Raw genomic sequence first — 18618 nt, 5'->3', positions numbered from 1 at the left:
CACACATTGTATTGGCTCTTGACTATTATAATTATTATACTCAAACAGTCATGCAGTGACATTCTTTAGAGTATAGGACCTTATACTATTATATAATTATATAATAAATTATTATACTCAAACAGTCATGCATGCAGTGACATTCTTTAGAGTATAGGACCTTATACTATTATATAATTATAATTATGCTTTCGAGCACTGCCCCTATAATAGTATTCTTGTCTAGTACAACAGTATACATAATTATTTCAATTATTGCACAAAATTTTGATGTAATTATAGACATTGCATGATTTTATTAAAACAAATAATCTCTTATTTGTTCTATAGATCTAGATCTAGTTGTAAAGGAGATTGAGAAGAAAAAAAACATTCATAGTTATATGTAACAACAGAGGACTTGTCACCATGGCAATTGGATTCTATGAAGGGATGCACCCTAACACCATGCACTGTCAGGAATTAAGACTACAATTATGATAAAGTAGTTCATTCCCTTTGTTCTGGACTATATAATTATATAGAGTGTGCATGCATGTGTTGTGTGGAGGTGTTAGCTAAGCCACCTTTCATGTTTACACATGTAGAAAGCTATAGCAACATGTTGATAGCAATACATCCATTACTGTATGATAACAATTGTGTAGAAAGGCTAGCAACATAGTTGGAATTAACCACTTCAAAAGATAGTCCGACTTTCACTATTGGTGTCACTGCTGGAGGTTCCATTGAGACTACCCTCCACATTACTTCTTGGTGTCACTGTAAACACCCACTGCATGGTCTTGATCAATGGTAGAGAAAGTGTAGTTATTAGTGGGAAACCGTTTAGGTGAACTTAAAATGTAAAAATGTAGCATCGTTTATCTCTGCAAGTATAAGTATTCTAATGTTATAGACATAGCAATGCATGCATGTGTAAAACAAGTAGACTTTAGCTGACGAATTTGCTTGAGTTCCATTGATCATCACTAACCAAAAAGGTACCCTGGGCCTATTAATAGCTCAAATGGGTACAAAACTGTGTGTTTCAATACAACGTCAGATCATGCATGACGTTGCATATGTTAGATAAACTATCCACTTATGTTTGCCAGACCTTATAGCCAACAACGGTTGATGTTTTTCATTGCTAAGCGATTGCCTATACTATAACAATTTTTTGCTGTTATAATTATTATAAACGACCATGCACCAATCATTCCCCTACACAATAATAATTTTATAATGATCAAATATTTCTCACATTAATGTATACAGTAGTAAGAAAGCCGAGCCTTGTATAGTGGAAACTTTATCAGTGTATAATTATTGTGTGCACAGGTTTGGTCACTGGAGAGGAGAGGTTAAAGATGCACTGAATAGTTCACAGACACTTAGCACTTAGAGTACAGTTGTTGTGTAATAATTATTTGTGATAAAGGGTGCACTTTGTACCTATTTCATATAGCTCAATTGAAAGGTTTGCTTAAATCAATGATTGCTTCAGGCCCAATTAAACTTCTCACGTTGAATACTGAGTGTGTGAACGAGGCACGGTTGTCATGGTTCAATTAAGCAGTATAATTATCGAACTTCTCGAAAAAATAACAACACTAATGTAACCACAATTTATTTTACGTGTATTTGGGACAACTACATTATGTAATAATGTGAGGTGACGCTCAATCATTCTAAAAATGTCCCTGAGATAATACTTCTTCGTACTCATGACTTGGCTCAGTGTTCCTATCCTCCATTGCTACTACCGTGCATTGTGTCTTGGTATCCGTGTCTGCTCATAGACAATGTTCTTATTGAGCACTGGAGCATGAGCTTCGTTAGGCTGCTCAATTCCTGGCAATGTTGATGACAAATCCATTCTTCCATCTGATACAACAACATCACCTAAATTAAAGAGAAATAGTAAATACAATAAACAAAATTAATTATCAACAGTTTACCTTTGTGGTTCCTTTGTTTTCGTTTCACTATGACAACAGCTGTTAAAATGGCGATAACTAAGAGTAGGAGTAGAACTACCGCAGCTGTCACACCTGAAGACACTGTATAACATAATTACAGGGTATAAACAGCCAATCATACTATACAGTTAAGCCTGCTTAGCATACTTTATTACTCACCTGCTACTGTATAAATAGAGGGTGGTTGAATAGACTCAGGAAGAGATGACGATGGTGAGATGTCAGTAATCGTGTCGTTAGCTGTGAAGAGAGTGGTACTACATAACTATAATAGATAATGCTTGGTACACAGACCATTTACCTTGCGAAGGAGGTCCGACTAGTTCACTGGAGGTTCCATTGAGACTACCCTCCACATTACTTCTTGGTGTCACTGTAAATACTAACTGGTCTTGATCACTGGTAGAGAAAGTGTTATTAGTGTCGATGATGTCACATGTTGACTCCACCAGTTGTCTTCCAGGAACACTGTGCACATCCACACAATACTGTGTGTCTGGCTCAGCTGTGGTGAGGTCTAGAGAGAAGGGGGCATCCCAGGTGAGAGTCACTGAAGTAGAGGTCACCATGTCTAGTCTCAGTCCAGTAACAGAACCCAGTGGACCTGAAGTGCTCAAAGCATAAAATGTAAAAGCTAGTTATCATTCCAATAAGGATACCTTGTACTAACAACAGAGCATCACATGTTTGCACAAACTGTGCATCTCCTCCCACATCAAGCACAGCCCTACACTGCACCACAGTGCTGTTGTATTGCCCTGTCGATGGGATAGAAAGTCTTGCTGGAGTATTACCAGACGGTGGGGTACGAGTTAGATCAGGTGGAAACGCATCAGCAGGTGGGTATATTCTATCGAGTCCCCAACTATAAGCGGTTGCTCCAGGGTACAAACACTCAAACACTGCCTCCAGGCCTTCAGCTTGTATCACTGATACTGGCTGCACTGAAAATCCCTGAAACCGTGCTGTGTTAGATTGTGATATCATTTAGCCACTCACACATTTCAATAAGTCTACTTACCAATGCTTCCATTGAGAGCTCCGTCAAGATTGCTCCTAGGTGTCACCAACAATGCAATACATCGAGCAGGGGTTGCTAGGGGAATAGGTGTAATGTTCCTCAATAATACCACACTCAGAGTGTAGTAGAACACCAGTGACACTATCGTACACATCCACACAATACTGTATGTCTGGTTCAGCTGTGGTGAGGTTAAGAGAGAAGGGAGCATCCCAGGTGATTGTGATGTTGGTGCTTGATGACTGAGCACGGAGGTTGGAGACAGCTGAAAGAGGACCTGAGAGGAACTGGGTTCAAAAACAAGTTATTTAATGTTGGTTGTGACTACCTTGTACTTGCAAGGTAGCATGTACTGATAATTCAGGTATGAACACTCTTCCGTCTCTAACCACTGCCTCACACTGCACCACAGTGTTATTGTACTCTGTTGTGGTTGGGATGGTCAGTGTTGCTGGGATATCACCAGACGATGGGGTAACAGTCACATCAGGTGGGTAGTTATCCTCAGTAGGAAACTCTCCATTGATCCCCCAATTGTAACTTTGTGCTCCAGAATACTGACACTCAAACACTGCATCTATCCCCTGGGCCTGTACCACTGACACTGGTTGTACTGCAAACTGAGCTGCAAACATGTATACCACATAGAAACATAATACACTGACTCCTCACAGACAAACCTTGTATAGATGCCACAAGAGTTGTTGAAAGAATGAGCCATCTCACGTCCATATCGCTTTTAGTGGCAATCAAGAGAACTAGAATGTATTACCCCGTAAATGTAGAGATGTAAAGATCATTAACTAAACATGTATCATTCAGTGATATTGATTGACTGTCAGTGTGTACTAGATCTATATAGCGGGTTATTTTCTTATGGTGGATATTTAGGCATTAACTCTGAATAAGAAAATTAAGCAGTACAATGTGCAATAGCTTCTACATGTGTACATCGCTATTCTGAGCCAGAGATTCTGAGCTGTATACGAATAGAACAGAAAATAATCGAAATTCATACGAAAGTTTGCACTAATGGCGTTTATACCAGCTCTATTTATTTATTAATAGTAGAGCCGCAGGGGGACATGGACAATAATAAGTCTAGAAGACAAAACAAAGCTAAAAGTTCAGCAGCATACTAATTATAGTGTCACCAAAATACTGTAAATTAATGGTTTATTTAATAGTCTTATATCTCTCATAGTCGAGATCCCCTTCCTTCTCCTCAGACTCTAGTCCCACGGCTTGTTCTTCAAGGCCCTCGTGGGGTACTGGCTTCATGTCAAGGCTAGTACCAACATTGGTGAGGTCTCCTCCATTCTTGGGTTGTCCTGATCGATACTTCACACAACAACTACAAGGAAAGAATCATTATCAGAGAGTGGTCACACTAGACTAGACATTGAAAAAAGATCGCAACAAATAAAGTTGTGCATTGAGATGGCCTTTACTATAAAGTAGATATCTGCACTTGAGGTTTTGCTATTTACCTATAATATGATCCATGCACTTATTATAATAAAACAGCAGCCTCACCATGTGATAATAATCAGAAGAAGGACCAGTATTAAGATTAGTCCAAGAACAACCCCCACCGCTATACCAATGATCTGGTTGGTCGTCAGAATGGTGGTTGATTCCGTAGGCAGTTGTACACTAGCCACATTAAAGCCTAGGGCTGCGTACTCGTCACGGTGATCCTATAGGGGAGGGAGGTTTAGATATGACAAATCCACCCACACATAATTATATTAAGTAGCAAGGAAAGACTCTCACCAGTACAGCCGTTGCCAAGGCACTGCCGCTGAGGATACCACCACCCAAACGAGCATACAAGCTGAAGCTGACTCTAGAATTTCCAGTGCTAGTGATGCCAGCAATGTAGAGGTTGTCAGCCGTGAGAGTGTTCCTCCTGAGACAAGAGTGTGTGCATGTGTGTGTGTGTGTGTGTGTGTGTGTGTGTGTGTGTGTGTGTGTGTGTGTGTGTGTGTGTGTGTGTGTGTGTGTGTGTGTGTGTATGCATGTGTGTAGGAGGGGGCAGGCTATCAGTGAGTCACATAATTAATGCAACTTTGTGTATTATTCTCTTGTGATTTTATTCTTCGTCGTTAATACAGTAGCTGTATGAATCAATTCACCTCGCTCTTGCCTGAGGGTCCGGGAATACTACGAGACACTCATTTTCCTCACAGTAGCCATTGACAGCATCTGCTGTGGCTTCTCTGAAGCGCCTCTGATTCTCAGGAGTGAACTAGAGGAAAAGGACTCACTGACAGTACAAATATTAATTTGTGTAGTTATTACCGTGGAAGGAGTAAATCCGTTGATCTCCACGACAACGGCATTAGGAATAGCATCAGTAGGAATAGTATCAGTGTCATCAGGTACAGTCGTCACTGGTGGTGCAGCAGTGGTGGTTAGCACGTTCTCTGTGTGTGTGTTGTATATATAGGTAATTGAAACTAGCTTCTGGCCTGGCATGAATGTATGATGTAGTATGACAGCGTGTACGATGTGATAATGTGATTTACGACAAAATATTATGTCATCTGAGCTCTTACTGTATATATACTGATTTTAAAAATTAAGTTGAATCCGATATGACACTCCTATCATTCTGATATAGCTATTAGGATTGGGTGTACTTACCAGCTTCACACACTCCCTCCACTAGTAGTGTACCAGCCGGACACTCACAGCTGTAGTTACCCTCAACATTCACACAAAACATGGAGGGTTCACAAAGGTCAGCGGCAAATATGTCCAGAGCTGCCACCAAACACTCGTTGATATCTGTAAAAGAAAGAGATTTATATTGAGCCACAATTACATCATTCACACTTCAGGGTAGCATCATACTTGTATACACATAGAATTTATAATTGAAGTGGTGATCAAGTTGTTGTTGAACAACACCCCCTCACCGGTACATCTCCCCCCAGGAAACAGCTGGTATCCCTCACGACACGAGCATTCGTAACCTCTCTCCAAGTCAGTGCAGATCTGCTCACATGGATTCTCCTGACACTCGTTGATATCTGTGAAGGGTTGAGGGCAACTTTTATTCACGTGCAATTGATACAGTGGGAGCCTCATAATTATATAAAATACCATGCATTCTAAAATAGGTCTGTACAATAATGGCTTCAACTTATAATTATTACTATACATCCCATTAAAGACAGCATCTGTTCCCAAAGCACAAAGTTGTTTTTCGACAGCTTTACTAAACTTACTTGTGCAATTTATCCCATTGGACGCCAGTTCGTAACCAGGGAGACAGCCGCATGTTTCCACTCCGGATAATCTCACACATGATTGGGCACAGCTGTTACTAGCATCACACATCGCTATTGGGTCAACTGCATGTATAAATAAATGTAGAGGGTAAAACAAATTTGCAAAGATAAATAAGAGGTTTATGATAGCAGTACATGGTCATAATACCTTGGCATGTTCTGTTGTCGGTGTTGATGGTGTACCCTTCCTCACAGCTGCAATCAAACCCTCCAATCGTGTTGGTGCAGACTTGATGACAACCACCATTGAGCAAAGAGCACTCGTCAATATCTGAAGGAAGCAAGTAGTGTTTTCCATATCAATCATAGATTTGCATGGCCATGGGCCCGAAAGTAATTGCTAATTTAAAGAGCTACTACCGTATATCTTCTAATTTATCGGACACTTCTAATTACCCGGACACTATTTTGGGCAATTTTCGTTGTTCTAATACAACGGACACTCCAGTACTTTAATATTACATTTGTTCTAAATATCCGGACAATACCTTGAAAAGTTGAGTTACCATTCATAGAAAAGTTGAGTTACCATTCATAGACGGCAAGTAAGACTTGGAGTGCTGCAGTTAGATAGCTTTGAGTAGCTAGTTTTAGATAGTGCAACTATTCAGTCGTACCTTGTTCTATTAAACTTAGCTAGCTCGCATGCAGCTGCTTGCTTGTTCTAATTATTCCGGACACTTCGCATGCTCTATAAAAATCTGTTCCAATTATACCCGGACAATTTCCAAAATAATTATTTTTTGCTGTCCGATAAATTAGAAGATATACGGTATACATAAATGCTATTTCAATGCAACCATGAAAATGGACATAATTATAATTATTCCTATATCAAATTAAAGGTCGCTTTCGAAATAACTCATCCACTTACCTATACATTGTGTTAGACTATTGAGCTCGTAACCAGGGTAACAGGCACACTCGAAGCTTCCCGGTTGGTTGACACACAGTTGAGCACAACCATGGATACCATTACACTCGTCGATATCTGAGGAGATCAATGCATTACAAGGAATTACGATTAGGTGACGATAATTAAATACGTAGTTTTATGACGACTTGTAAGAAACTGTATAATTATATACTCTCAAAGCCAACCATGCAGCACACACTGAGCATGCACATAGCTATATACTACATATAGAAATTGCCAGGGTGTGCATGCTAATCAGAACATACAATGTAGATCTACTACATAACTATAACAATTTCCTGGAGGGTGATAGCTTACCAGCGCACTTCGACCCGTCTCCAAGATACCCTGGAGGGCATGGACCACACATTGCCCCCACTCCTGGAGCAGGGACGTCCACACAATCCACACTCATGAAACAGTCAAAGTTGGCACAACCGTTGACATCATCCTGACAGAAGTCACCCTCCCAACCTGAAGCAGTGCATTGTATGCATACATGTAGGTAACTTCTACTACTATATTGTTGCAATATCAGTGGCGGATCCATGGTCAGTTCATTAGGTTCGTACAAACCACCCTTCCAGTTAGCAGATAAAAATATTTGATTCGAGCAAGCTAGCTAGCTATAATTATACTGTCATGACAACACAGTCTCTCTCTGCATGATTGGGTTGGGCTGGCTACTAGCCTAGTGAGCTAGTTTAGATCAGTTGACTGTATAGGGGCTTGAGCATCTCTATGGTTTCTTAGACAAGCATGCAAGTTGATGTTGTAGCTCCAGTATATATAGCTATTGACAAGGTGCACCATACCTTGAAGGCATACACAGTTGGAGACGACAGTACTGGCACTCTGATCCACCACTCCCTCCAGTGTGCAGTTGCCATTATTCTCACAAGCACAGATCACAATCTATGGGTAAATGCAAAAACATATGGAATCTCATTGCAGCAATAACTCTATACTATCAAAATAATTATGGTCTAACACTCTTGTTCATGCAAGCCACAAACCTGCACTTCCAGAGTTGACCCAGCATCCAGCTCATCAGTGGCCAAAAACACGAGAGAAATATCAGCAATCGCATTAAGTTCTAACCTGAAGGTGAACTCCATTGTATAGTCACCCTTAGGGGTAGGCAGTAGAGTGGCCCCAGCTGGCAGTCCATCCACCAGCGTAACATTGATACTGCCCTTGTCATCAGTCACATTGAACACCAGTACAGCCTCTACCCCCAGCGTAACATAGAGGCTCACAGGGCCGTAGATGAGAGGAGGGAAGTTTGCTGTGGGTAAAGGTGACGATTGCAATGTAGCAGTAAGTAAGTGGTTGCTGTAATTTACACATGACTGTATATACTGACATAACTTAACTTTAATCTCAAGCAGGTACGTAAATTAAGGTGTAAGTGGACAGATTAACAGTAAGTAGTTGCTATAATTAAGTACATAACTTATAGATCATGCACATGATCTCTAGACAATCAGCTATCTATAATATGCTTTAACTTAATACATATGCTTTAAGCTACTTATACAAACAAATCGAGACACATTGAATAATTAATTATAACAGGTTAAGCTGTACAAATGACAAGCTTTACACGAGGCTAGAGATGATGTGACAGCACTAAATCCTTTAGAACACACCTAGCCAAAATCACGTGTTTTAATGTTTCACTCGGATAAAACTCTTAATCTCGGCTACGCGAACACTTATACCCACAAATTTAATATCGCATGCATGCATGCTGCAAAAAGGCTGCTATTTTGCAAAAACCTTTCTTAGTTATTCCGAAAATACCACGTACATAATTTAGATTACATAATCTCTAGCCAACTTCAGCTTATCTAAAAGTAGTTATAATAATTATTAACTTAATATTATAACTTGAGTTTTCAAGTTACTTACACATACAAATAAATCGAGACATTGAATTAATGAAATGGATAGCCATGCAGGTAAAAACTTGCCTAACAGGTCAAGCTGTACAAAAAATGACAAGTTGTACACAAAGCTAGAGATCACGTGACAGCACTAGAACCCATGCACCTAGCCAAAATCACGTGTTTTAATACCAGCTCACTCGGATAAAACACTTAATCTCGGCTATACGCGAACATTTATACCCAATATCGCATGCATGCATGCTGCAAACAAAAAAGCTCAACTAACGATTATTCCACAAAAGTGTACCCGCTATACGGTAGTTAAGATTACCCAATGGAACATAATTTTAACGTACATGCTTGCTTCTCATCTTCATCAATTATGGAAATCATTGTCACGGTTTCAAGGCCGATATTGATGTCTCCTGTTTCTATAGAGTCAAAAATACACTCGACATTATCTCCACACATTTTAAGCACTTCTGCTGACGCATTGGCTACCACTTCATCCAGGTAGGGTGGATCGTGGTCAAGGACAGCAAAGTCTTCAGTAGTCAAGCCCTCAGGGTAAGTGAAGAGAGACTCTGAAGCATCCACTTGCCCTGTGAACAATAAGTTAGCAAATATTTAGTCAGGATATGCTCAGGTCATAGGTCAATAGCTCACATGACAGTCCTACTTGATGCAGTATCCGAAAGGAAAATTCACTAATAGGCACCATAGTTCCGTTTCGGAATACGACATCATCAGTGACATTACCGTTGTAGTTCCCAACCATTCCTGCATAGAAAATAAACTCTTAATCAATGACCTACTGTATTTTCGCCAAATTGAATGTGCATACCTAACATTAATACCACCATACAAAATTACCCACTACACTGTAACAGAAAGAGCTCTCAGCTAGTATGTACTCTGTTCACACAAAACACAGCTATGAATGTTATGTACCTCTAGTTAGTCCACGGAAGGCATCAGGGATGATAACTGTGAAGGTGAGCATGCTGGAGAGATTCACCATTAATCCCATTCCATTTGGGAATGTGGCCAGAATGGAATTGGAACTGCTTCGAGATACAGAATAGAGGTCAGTGGATATAGAAGAGCTGACGTTGACCAGCTGGTCCGTTACATCTACTCCACTGATTAGGATCTCAAGTTGTCTAGACGCATTCAGGTGTATCTGTTTGAGGGAAAACCATTGTGCAGTGGCGTAGGAAGCACGGGTGCTGGAGCACCCCCTTATCTCAAGCTACCTTACCTACTTGCTCCATGTAGTAGCTAGTCGAGCTAGTAGCATGCAGTTACTGAGCTAGCTATACTAGCATAGTTACGTACACAGTACAAAGGTCAGCTAAATGAACCACATCGTAGATATCTCTTATAAAGAGCAAGCACATTGCACATCTTTTAAATACACAATCGAATCTGCATGGCAAGTAAACAAGCAAGTCTCCTCTCATTTTTGACATCAATGGTAAGTTTCCATGAACAGCTACTAAAGAGGGTAACTAGACTATAGATCAAGTGTAACTGGATCCTAAAATAGACATGCTGTCTAACTGCGAACGTTCGTTTTCTTCACTGCGAAGATTGAAAACATTCCTCCGAAGTACAATGACACAATGCAATCTTTTTTTATTGTACATTCATACCCACTTAACAGATTCTATAGATTTAAAGTATATAGCAGCCAATTTATCCAGGTAAACTCATGTAGAATTAATTATTATGGCAAATTTGATACTGTACCAAATTTGGTCAGAATTTATCTCCGGGAATGTAGAATGCCAAAATTTTCTGGGGACAAGCCCCCGGACCCCCAGATTTGTCAGTGGCCTTTGGCCACCTCAGCACCCCCTTACAAAAACATCTTCCTACTCCTCTGTTGTGTAATAGAATTCACACATAATAAGTCAATTTAATCAATTAAATTCCCCTCACATACTTCAACAGGAGTGTCCCTGCTCATAGCGAAAGCGAAACCACCTAATTCAGTAGCCAGAGAATCTGTGATTGGTTGCATACGAGCTTGCACCCAGAACGTGGTGTCATCAGTCTCCAACTCCAGTACAATGTACTCTCCCCAACCGTTGAATGTGAACTTAGCTCCATCAAGGTTGGTGAGATGAGGATCACCCGTACAGAAGGCTGTGTGTGTGTGTGTGTGTGTGTGTGTGTGTGTGTGTGTGTGTGTGTGTGTGTGTGTGTGTGTGTGTGTGTGTGTGTGTGTGTGTGTGTGTGTGTGTGTGTGTGTGTGTGTGTGTGTGTGTGTGTGTGTGTGTGTGTGTGTGTGTGTGTGTGTGTGTGTGTGTGTGTGTGTGTGTGTGTGTGTGTGTGTGTGTGTGTGTGTGTGTGTGTGAGTGTGTGAGTGTGTGTGTGTGTGTGTGTGTGTGTGTGTGTGTGTGTGTGTGTGTGTGTGTGTGTGTGTGTGTGTGTGTGTGTGTGTGTGTGTGTGTGTGTGTGTGTGTGTGTGTGTGTGTGTGTGTGTGTGTGTGTGTGTGTGTGTGTGTGTGTGTGTGTGTGTGTGTGTGTGTGTGTGTGTGTGTGTGTGTGTGTGTGTGTGTGTGTGTGTGTGTGTGCGCAGACAATTACATGATTATAGAATAGATAACTCCGCACTTTACTTAGCTGAACAGGTGGATATTTGTATAAACTAGTAAACATTTCTAGCTGGTGAATTTAACTGCCAACACTCCACTAATACTAGTAATTAGACTCTCAGCAATGTCACAACAGACGGAAAATACTAATAGTACACAAATCGGGAAGAATTAGTAGGTATGGTAACACTGGCAAGTAGAGAACATTCTAGACTTAGCTAGTAAGAGAATAACAACTCAAGACATAATCATACACCTCTAATAAAACTAAAGGTTATTATACTTCCTACATAATTATGTCACTTGAAGTTCTATTACCAAATATGGTACTTAACAATTACTGAAATCATCACACTAGAATTACTAATAGTACACAGATCGGGGAAGAATAGGTGTGGCTTAGTGGTTAGGTAGCTCTCCTATAAGATCAGATGATAGAAAAGGCATGGGTTCGATTCCCTCATCACAATGTAATAAGTTTAATAATAATAATTGTCAAATCAAGTTGGGGCGTCGCCCGGTTGAAGGACACACTATATACAGGTAACTGCATATTTAGCTGAATAGAAGTACTTGCCATTAACTGTTTCTATAGATCTCTACTTTACAACAAATAATTCTTCAACTACCACTCACTTCTTCTTGGTGGGGTATAAGTGGCACAGGTCACTGGAGGTCGTCTAGTCCTGTACAGTGTGTCAGCTTCACCTCCTATGCTGCATTTGCGACGCAAGTTGTAATCATTATCAAGAAACTCTCTTGGGAAAAAGCTAGGACTATACGCCACCACTCCACTGATACCACCAACATTGTTGAGAGCTCCACTGTTCCGTCTGTAATAAAAAAAAATTAATAAGAAGTAGTTAACGAGTACCCCCGTCATTAGTCTGTATGGACTGGCCACTCTCTGGTGACCCTCTTACCCATAGCAACAGAGAATGGTGTTCCTCTGGGGAAATCTCTGAGTCACACAGAACTGCCCAGCATACACAGGGTCCAATGTCAACTCAAACATATCAATAAAACTATAAGCAAAGTCTCTTGATGCTTGAGCCGAGTTGCAAGGGCATCCATCCTTTAGTGTGGTTCCATCAATGATGTCACCATACAATGTATCGTTGTTATGCCTCGAGGCGTAGCCGCACGAGGGATACGGTAAAGCTGACTGTGTGTGTGTCTGTCTGTGTGTGTGTGTGTGTATTCCAGCTATAACTGCTCAACGGTTACAATGCGACGAAAACTAACAGCTTCTATAGGCTTCTAGCCACGTTCTCTTGGATTTTGATTCGTGGATTAGCAAACTAAAGCTTCTTTCTCGAGTTATGGCTAGTTTGACTCACATTGAAGGCTGTTGCAGTCTCTTCAGAATCTTTCATAGCATCATCTGTCCGCACAAACTTTCTATTCAACATATGAGTTAGCCTTGCACTAAAGCGCTAGCTTTTTGTTAGCTACAATACTCAGAAAATATCTGTTAAAACAGCTAGCTAGCAGTACAGTAGCCATTTGTAAAATTGATCTCTTTGGACACACCCTTTAATTATTCCTGTGGATGTAATGCGCATGCGCGCTCATTCCCCATGTGTGAGAAAATAATATCCAAGATCCAGATCCAGATCCTCCTGGCAGAATCATCTTTGTCTTGAGGGCCTGGTAAGCCACAAAACACTACCATATAACAATATAGATAACAATATGCATGTACACAGGTCTTTTCTTCTTAGATATTATATACACTGAACTACAGATCCTGGAAGAATCAATTTTCTTCTTTCTTGATGTCCTGGTAAGCCACATAATACAAAAAATAATAACTTACAATAGATGCATGTAAATAAGTCTTTTCTTCTCAGTGACTTTATATAGATAAGCTAACTTTAATATAAAATTCATTATAGATAACACTCTAATACTTTTGAGCGAAAGCAAAAACATGGCGAGAGGCATTAGCACAGCGCCAGCTTGAACACTAGTTGATAGAGCTTGTACATACTGCACGTGCCAATTGCGTGGTATCTTTAGATCGGCCGACAAGATACACCTCGTTATGATAACGTGATCCTCTAGCAAGACTGGAACATGCAATCATCTCGCTCATGGGAAGGTTTGAAAGACGATGATCGTGGAAGGAAGTTAATTCTTTACTATCACTACCAAAAAATGAGGCTGGATTGATGTTGTAGCCGATGGTAGAATAGTCCCCATCCTGCGACTGACCCCATTGCAGATCATCACAGTTGTACGTGTAGACAACAAAGGTTACTACACCATCAGTTATGATAATGGCTTCAAACGAATTCTGGGAATAAAAAAGGAATGCTTTCAAATGATTAGTACTCCATTAGCAATTGAAGGCAATCTTCTCTTAATAAAGGACATGCACCTTCTATAAAAACTAAATGATCACAATCTTTAATTCATTTATTCTGAGGCTTGAAACATTTTTGCTATGTTTCAAGCAAAAGTTCATTAGGGATGAATTCTTGATGCTAGTTATTCTACTATCACACACAACAATTCTTAATGAACTCTTGATGCTATAATTATCCTATTTTATGGGCCCTCTATACTATCATAATAATTATTACAGTAATACCCCCTCATGCACACACAGCACACACATGCACACACACGCACATGCACTCACACATGCACACACAGCACTCACTCTTCCTCTGTCTGTTGCAGTGTGAGGATACGGAGGAACATCTCTCCAGGAGGCTACTAGCATCCAGGTGGGAACAAACTTGCCAAATAGTTTAGCATCGACATGATTTGAGATAAAAGATCTCACAATATACATAAAATCTGGATCACCGGCAGCACCACTGTACACTCTGTAGTTTACGTTAGAGGCGAGGTTTCGGCCATCGTGGTCGTTCCAGAATGGAGCGAGCAAATTTGACTGGCTGATCCTGATATCAGATGTAGGGAATCGTTCTTGTGCTGTACCGAGAAAGAGAGGTGGAGTACCAACAGTCAGCATGCCATTCGTGCAGACCTGCAGAAGGAGAGAAAAACAGTATACTATACATGCAGTCATCAAGTTAATGTGATTCATTGCATGAGTGTATAATAATTATGTGCGTGTGTTTGTGTGGATGGTCTCTTAGTCGGCATCGCCGCCCTCCTTGAAGGAGGTCAGGAATCAAGCCTATCCACAGTTTCGTTCTGGCCTGTTACGCAATAGTATCATGAATATCCTTCATTTTAGCCAATAGCGATTATTAAAAATTGTTGCTCAGCCAATCCAACGTGTGCACAATTTACACGTGGTAAAGTTGAGTGGGTGTGATGAGATACTGCAATCTGATTGGAGCTGGTGGAATTCCACCAGCAGAACAAAACTGTGGATAAGCTTGATTCCAGACCTCCTTCCGAGCAATGGTAGAGGGTGGCGGCACCCGACTAGGTCTCTTTTCAACTCACATGAACGTATTGGTATGTTTCTGCTCCAAAAGGAATGCCAGTGCTCGAGTAAATCCGCTGTGAACATCCATCATCACTATCAAACAATTCCACAGCATCATCAGGAAAGATAGGAGGAAAGAAGTCAACACCCTCCACAAGAGCTGAAGAGGAAAATAGAAAGAGGAAAATAGGATGAATATTTCAACTTAGACAGGCTCACTCTAATTCAGCCCATCAAATGCTGCACACAGTGCTAGCTCTATTATGACTAACTGTGGATAGAGGCAACTGACAAAGGGGCCAAATTAACAGAGCAAAGTAAAGTATCCGTACACTTACCTTTAGTGACAGCGTTGATCTTTACATTGTCATTGCCATAGATACATGAAACACTTCCAAGGAATTCGCCGAGAATATTCAGAGTGATACCATTCTCGAGTGTAGTGACTATAAAATCTTTACCACTAGCGTCGGAAGTGAACTCCATTTCTACTTTTGTCTCCAGGTGGTTGATTCTCCAGAACAATGTTCCAGGGATGGACTTGACATCGGTTCGTGTAGGATTGATATACCACAGGCATTCAAACGAGCTGGCTGTATTGATCAGTGCACCATCTATAAGTTGTTTACGATCACCGTCAGGCTCAATCGCAAATAGAGACAATAGAGCTGCAATAAGTTATAGAGTTAAAGTAGTTTGTAATTTGAACACTATTGCTCTCTAGCTTTATAATTACCTGACACTTCCCTGAAGGTGGAGCTGGCAGTTGACACAGTAGAGTTAAAATCATCAGGGTCTCTGGCCTCACAGATAAACTCCATTCCATCTAGCATGCCAATGAGTCTTTTGCTCAGTTTAAAATATAATTTCACAGAGCTGTTGGTGTCATCCAGGTAGGTAGACGTGATGCCCAGTGAAGTGTAATCTCCAGAGAATAGCACGGGAACATTTGTATTGTCCGAGGTACAAGTGAGAGAGGCGGTTGTATCGGGAGTGTCAGAGCTGAGCAGGGTCAGGACCGGTGGGTAGAGAGTCAGTTCAGGTTCTATGGGGAAAGTGCTTTAATACACAAGCAAAGTTCATATAATTATGTTCATTGAGGAACGAAGTAACCTTATAATTATAGCATTATTGAACATGGAACATTTCCACATGCCACATGCCACTCTGCCAGCCTTATTACCTTTAATTGCATGGGTCTTAAAAAATTATTAAAGCGTTCGCAAGCAAAGACCTCCAGATCGCACGGTGCCAATTTTACTGCTGATTTGGCTAATTCACAAAAACATTTTCACTCGCAAAATTACAGTAATACGGTATCTCTATGTATCTGGTCTGATTTGATTATACAGTCATACATATAACGTACTGTTGACATTGATACCAAAGCTTGGGAGTAGAGAAGTATCATATTGAGTTATGATCAAATACTCTCCCTCGTAGTTAAACCGGGTCCTGTTGATGTGCAGCTCAGTATGATACGGAATCGGTGTATTTGTTTCAAAATGATACTCAAAAGGTGGATCTTTTCCAATTCTGCCACCCTGCCGACGAAAGACTCTTCCCTCTCGCTTGGTCTTACCCTACACATAATTATAGGAGAAGGTGAAAGTATTGGTCAAGAGTAGTCCTACAACATACCGATGACTGATCATATCCAATGTCACGCACATTAAACTGATAATCACGAGGATCAGCAAAAACACCATTATTAAAGTCGGCATGTGCAAAGCGGAGTACAATGTTTTCATGTACATCAGCTGTAGCCAAGCTTCCTTGGTAGAAAAAGATGTGAAAAATACCTGAGTGGAGAGAAAGCAAAACACAAAACATACTGTAACTGAGTCAAGCACAGACGTTTTCTATACATAACATAATAATAATTTATTATATAACATGACAAATTCCACTATTATGATCAAGTACATACCTACAATGCTCTCGTATTATACTGTATACAATATACAATTAAAGGCACCACTCTAACCTGAACAATCTAGCTATTTGCCTCCAAGCTATTTATTGCTGCAACTTGAATGTATTTGTCGCTCTACATGTAAGCTACCATAAAGTACATGTTCAGTACTTACTGGAATGCAGAAGGTGATGGCTGAGGAAAGTATCCCCCTCTGTCCTGCACGTGTAGTAACCTTGCAAACCAGACTCAGCTAGCCCCCTGGGTGCATTCAAGGTAGTGGTGCTGGGCCAATCATTCTGGATGTAGTTAAGGGGAATAGGCACTGCACCATTGTCAATCTCCAACATGGGGTTCACTTGTTCGTTAGTGTCCCTGCATGTACACGCCACACTGTAGAGGGGGAGGGGTGTTGTGTAAGCACGCATGTACAAGCAAAAAATAATGCTATAATCAACTGTTGTCTGCATGGTGCCTTACCTGATAATCCTCTCACCAATAGAAGTTGATCGAACTTGAAATGGTTGACCTAGACCGAGCGTTAGGTTCAGAGTCAATCCATCGATGTACTCCAGCTGAATAGACATAGTCACTGGCTCAGAATCTGGAGAAAAGACTCGTCAAACTATGTGTACTATGAAGAACTACAACTCATTCTGTTCACCTGTGGCGGCTCTCCGGAAATTAAAGACCTCAAAGCCATTAGTGAAAAAATCGTCTACTCCAAAATACGCAGTAGCAAATCCTGATTCTATGTCAAGGTAACAGTTGTAAATAAATGTCCTACTCAAATTACCACCAGTGCATATTCCTTTGCTCACAAGAAGATCTCGATCATCAGAAGTTAGTTTGATAGCCACAGATGATGTTAAGCCAGGCGACTGGTTCAGTATTTCACCACCCGTAATGTTAACTGTACATGTGTTGTTTGCATCCCGATTGTAAAAGGGAGAGAGAGAGAGTGATAGCTTGCTGGCATTGACAGTAGCAACATCAATGAAAGTAGTGAAATGAATCAGAAGAATCCCCTCATCGATCCAAAAATCAAACTCAAAACTCCTAATGAAAGGAATCAAATTCCATCTCAAGTCCAATTCAATGGCGTCATCTGGCTCAATGCGAAGGTTGAACGGAGCTCCAAGCATATCTGCAGTGTACATTTCCAAGGGTATAGTTTCTAAGGTGGTGTCAAGAAACTCGTCTGAAACTAGCCTGAGATAATCTCTAGGATTCATGTTGATCCGAATGGAGTTGGCACGGTAGGAAGTGCAAGTACCTGCGTATTCTGCTTGGAATATTTCATTCGTGTCTGTATTTCTGAAAACAAATTGATCCAAAATACACAGTACTGCAGATGTACGATCAAATGAATTATAGAAGTATGGATTCTCCATCAATTCTTTAAAGTAGATATGAATGTTGACACCACTGTAGCGGTAGTAGAATTCCACTCTGTCAACTGATACAGATCCTACTAATAAAGGAAAGTGCACCAAAATAATATTCAGACAGTTTGTATATATATATATGTATCAGACACATTTTATTGATATATAATTTTATTATGGTATAGCTCAGATTATTCAACACCAACTA

The 18618-nt window shown here is 40.5% G+C and overlaps 2 protein-coding genes across 2 annotated transcripts in view; both read right to left on the bottom strand.

Moving 5' to 3' along the window:
* Positions 1 to 1584: 1584 nt before the first annotated feature.
* On the bottom strand, positions 1585 to 3263 carry LOC135336430 (uncharacterized). Its single transcript, XM_064532222.1, has 6 exons — positions 2986 to 3263; positions 2624 to 2929; positions 2266 to 2568; positions 2124 to 2204; positions 1944 to 2045; positions 1585 to 1887 (listed from the first exon to the last, which is right to left on the bottom strand). Exons 1-6 carry the CDS (start codon positions 3194 to 3196, stop codon positions 1745 to 1747), a joined length of 1146 nt encoding a protein of 381 aa, XP_064388292.1. The 5' UTR covers positions 3197 to 3263; the 3' UTR covers positions 1585 to 1744.
* Positions 3264 to 3957: 694 nt separating this feature from the next.
* The window catches only part of LOC135334276 (mucin-like protein), a 43340-nt gene continuing 28679 nt past the window's right edge, over positions 3958 to 18618 (bottom strand). The window contains exons 7-28 of the mRNA XM_064529406.1: positions 15125 to 15267; positions 14364 to 14696; positions 13671 to 13994; positions 12619 to 12818; positions 12332 to 12528; positions 11041 to 11243; positions 10044 to 10275; positions 9759 to 9872; positions 9449 to 9694; positions 8217 to 8488; positions 8016 to 8115; positions 7519 to 7674; positions 7159 to 7275; positions 6433 to 6555; positions 6222 to 6347; positions 5910 to 6023; positions 5635 to 5778; positions 5290 to 5414; positions 5124 to 5236; positions 4762 to 4897; positions 4522 to 4685; positions 3958 to 4339 (exon numbers count right to left, since the gene is read on the bottom strand). Coding sequence (XP_064385476.1) covers positions 4162 to 4339; positions 4522 to 4685; positions 4762 to 4897; positions 5124 to 5236; positions 5290 to 5414; positions 5635 to 5778; positions 5910 to 6023; positions 6222 to 6347; positions 6433 to 6555; positions 7159 to 7275; positions 7519 to 7674; positions 8016 to 8115; positions 8217 to 8488; positions 9449 to 9694; positions 9759 to 9872; positions 10044 to 10275; positions 11041 to 11243; positions 12332 to 12528; positions 12619 to 12818; positions 13671 to 13994; positions 14364 to 14696; positions 15125 to 15267 — 3860 coding nt within the window. The 3' untranslated portion in view covers positions 3958 to 4161. The remainder of the gene's footprint in view (positions 4340 to 4521; positions 4686 to 4761; positions 4898 to 5123; positions 5237 to 5289; positions 5415 to 5634; positions 5779 to 5909; positions 6024 to 6221; positions 6348 to 6432; positions 6556 to 7158; positions 7276 to 7518; positions 7675 to 8015; positions 8116 to 8216; positions 8489 to 9448; positions 9695 to 9758; positions 9873 to 10043; positions 10276 to 11040; positions 11244 to 12331; positions 12529 to 12618; positions 12819 to 13670; positions 13995 to 14363; positions 14697 to 15124; positions 15268 to 18618) is intronic.

Source organism: Halichondria panicea, chromosome 1 (assembly GCF_963675165.1).
Source record: "Halichondria panicea chromosome 1, odHalPani1.1, whole genome shotgun sequence".
NCBI lineage: Eukaryota > Metazoa > Porifera > Demospongiae > Suberitida > Halichondriidae > Halichondria > Halichondria panicea.
This window is presented reverse-complemented; position numbering and strand designations above follow the sequence as displayed.

Bases quoted from the DNA above. Each gene is read 5' to 3' on its own strand.
- LOC135336430 (XM_064532222.1), bottom strand. From the start codon at position 3,196: ATGCTCCCTTCTCTCTTAACCTCACCACAGCTGAACCAGACATACAGT. The intron at 2,046-2,123 runs GTGAGTAATAAA...TATGTTATACAG, and splicing joins CTCTATTTATACAGTAGCAG to TGTCTTCAGGTGTGACAGCT. The intron at 1,888-1,943 runs GTAAACTGTTGA...TCTTTAATTTAG, and splicing joins AAAACAAAGGAACCACAAAG to GTGATGTTGTTGTATCAGAT.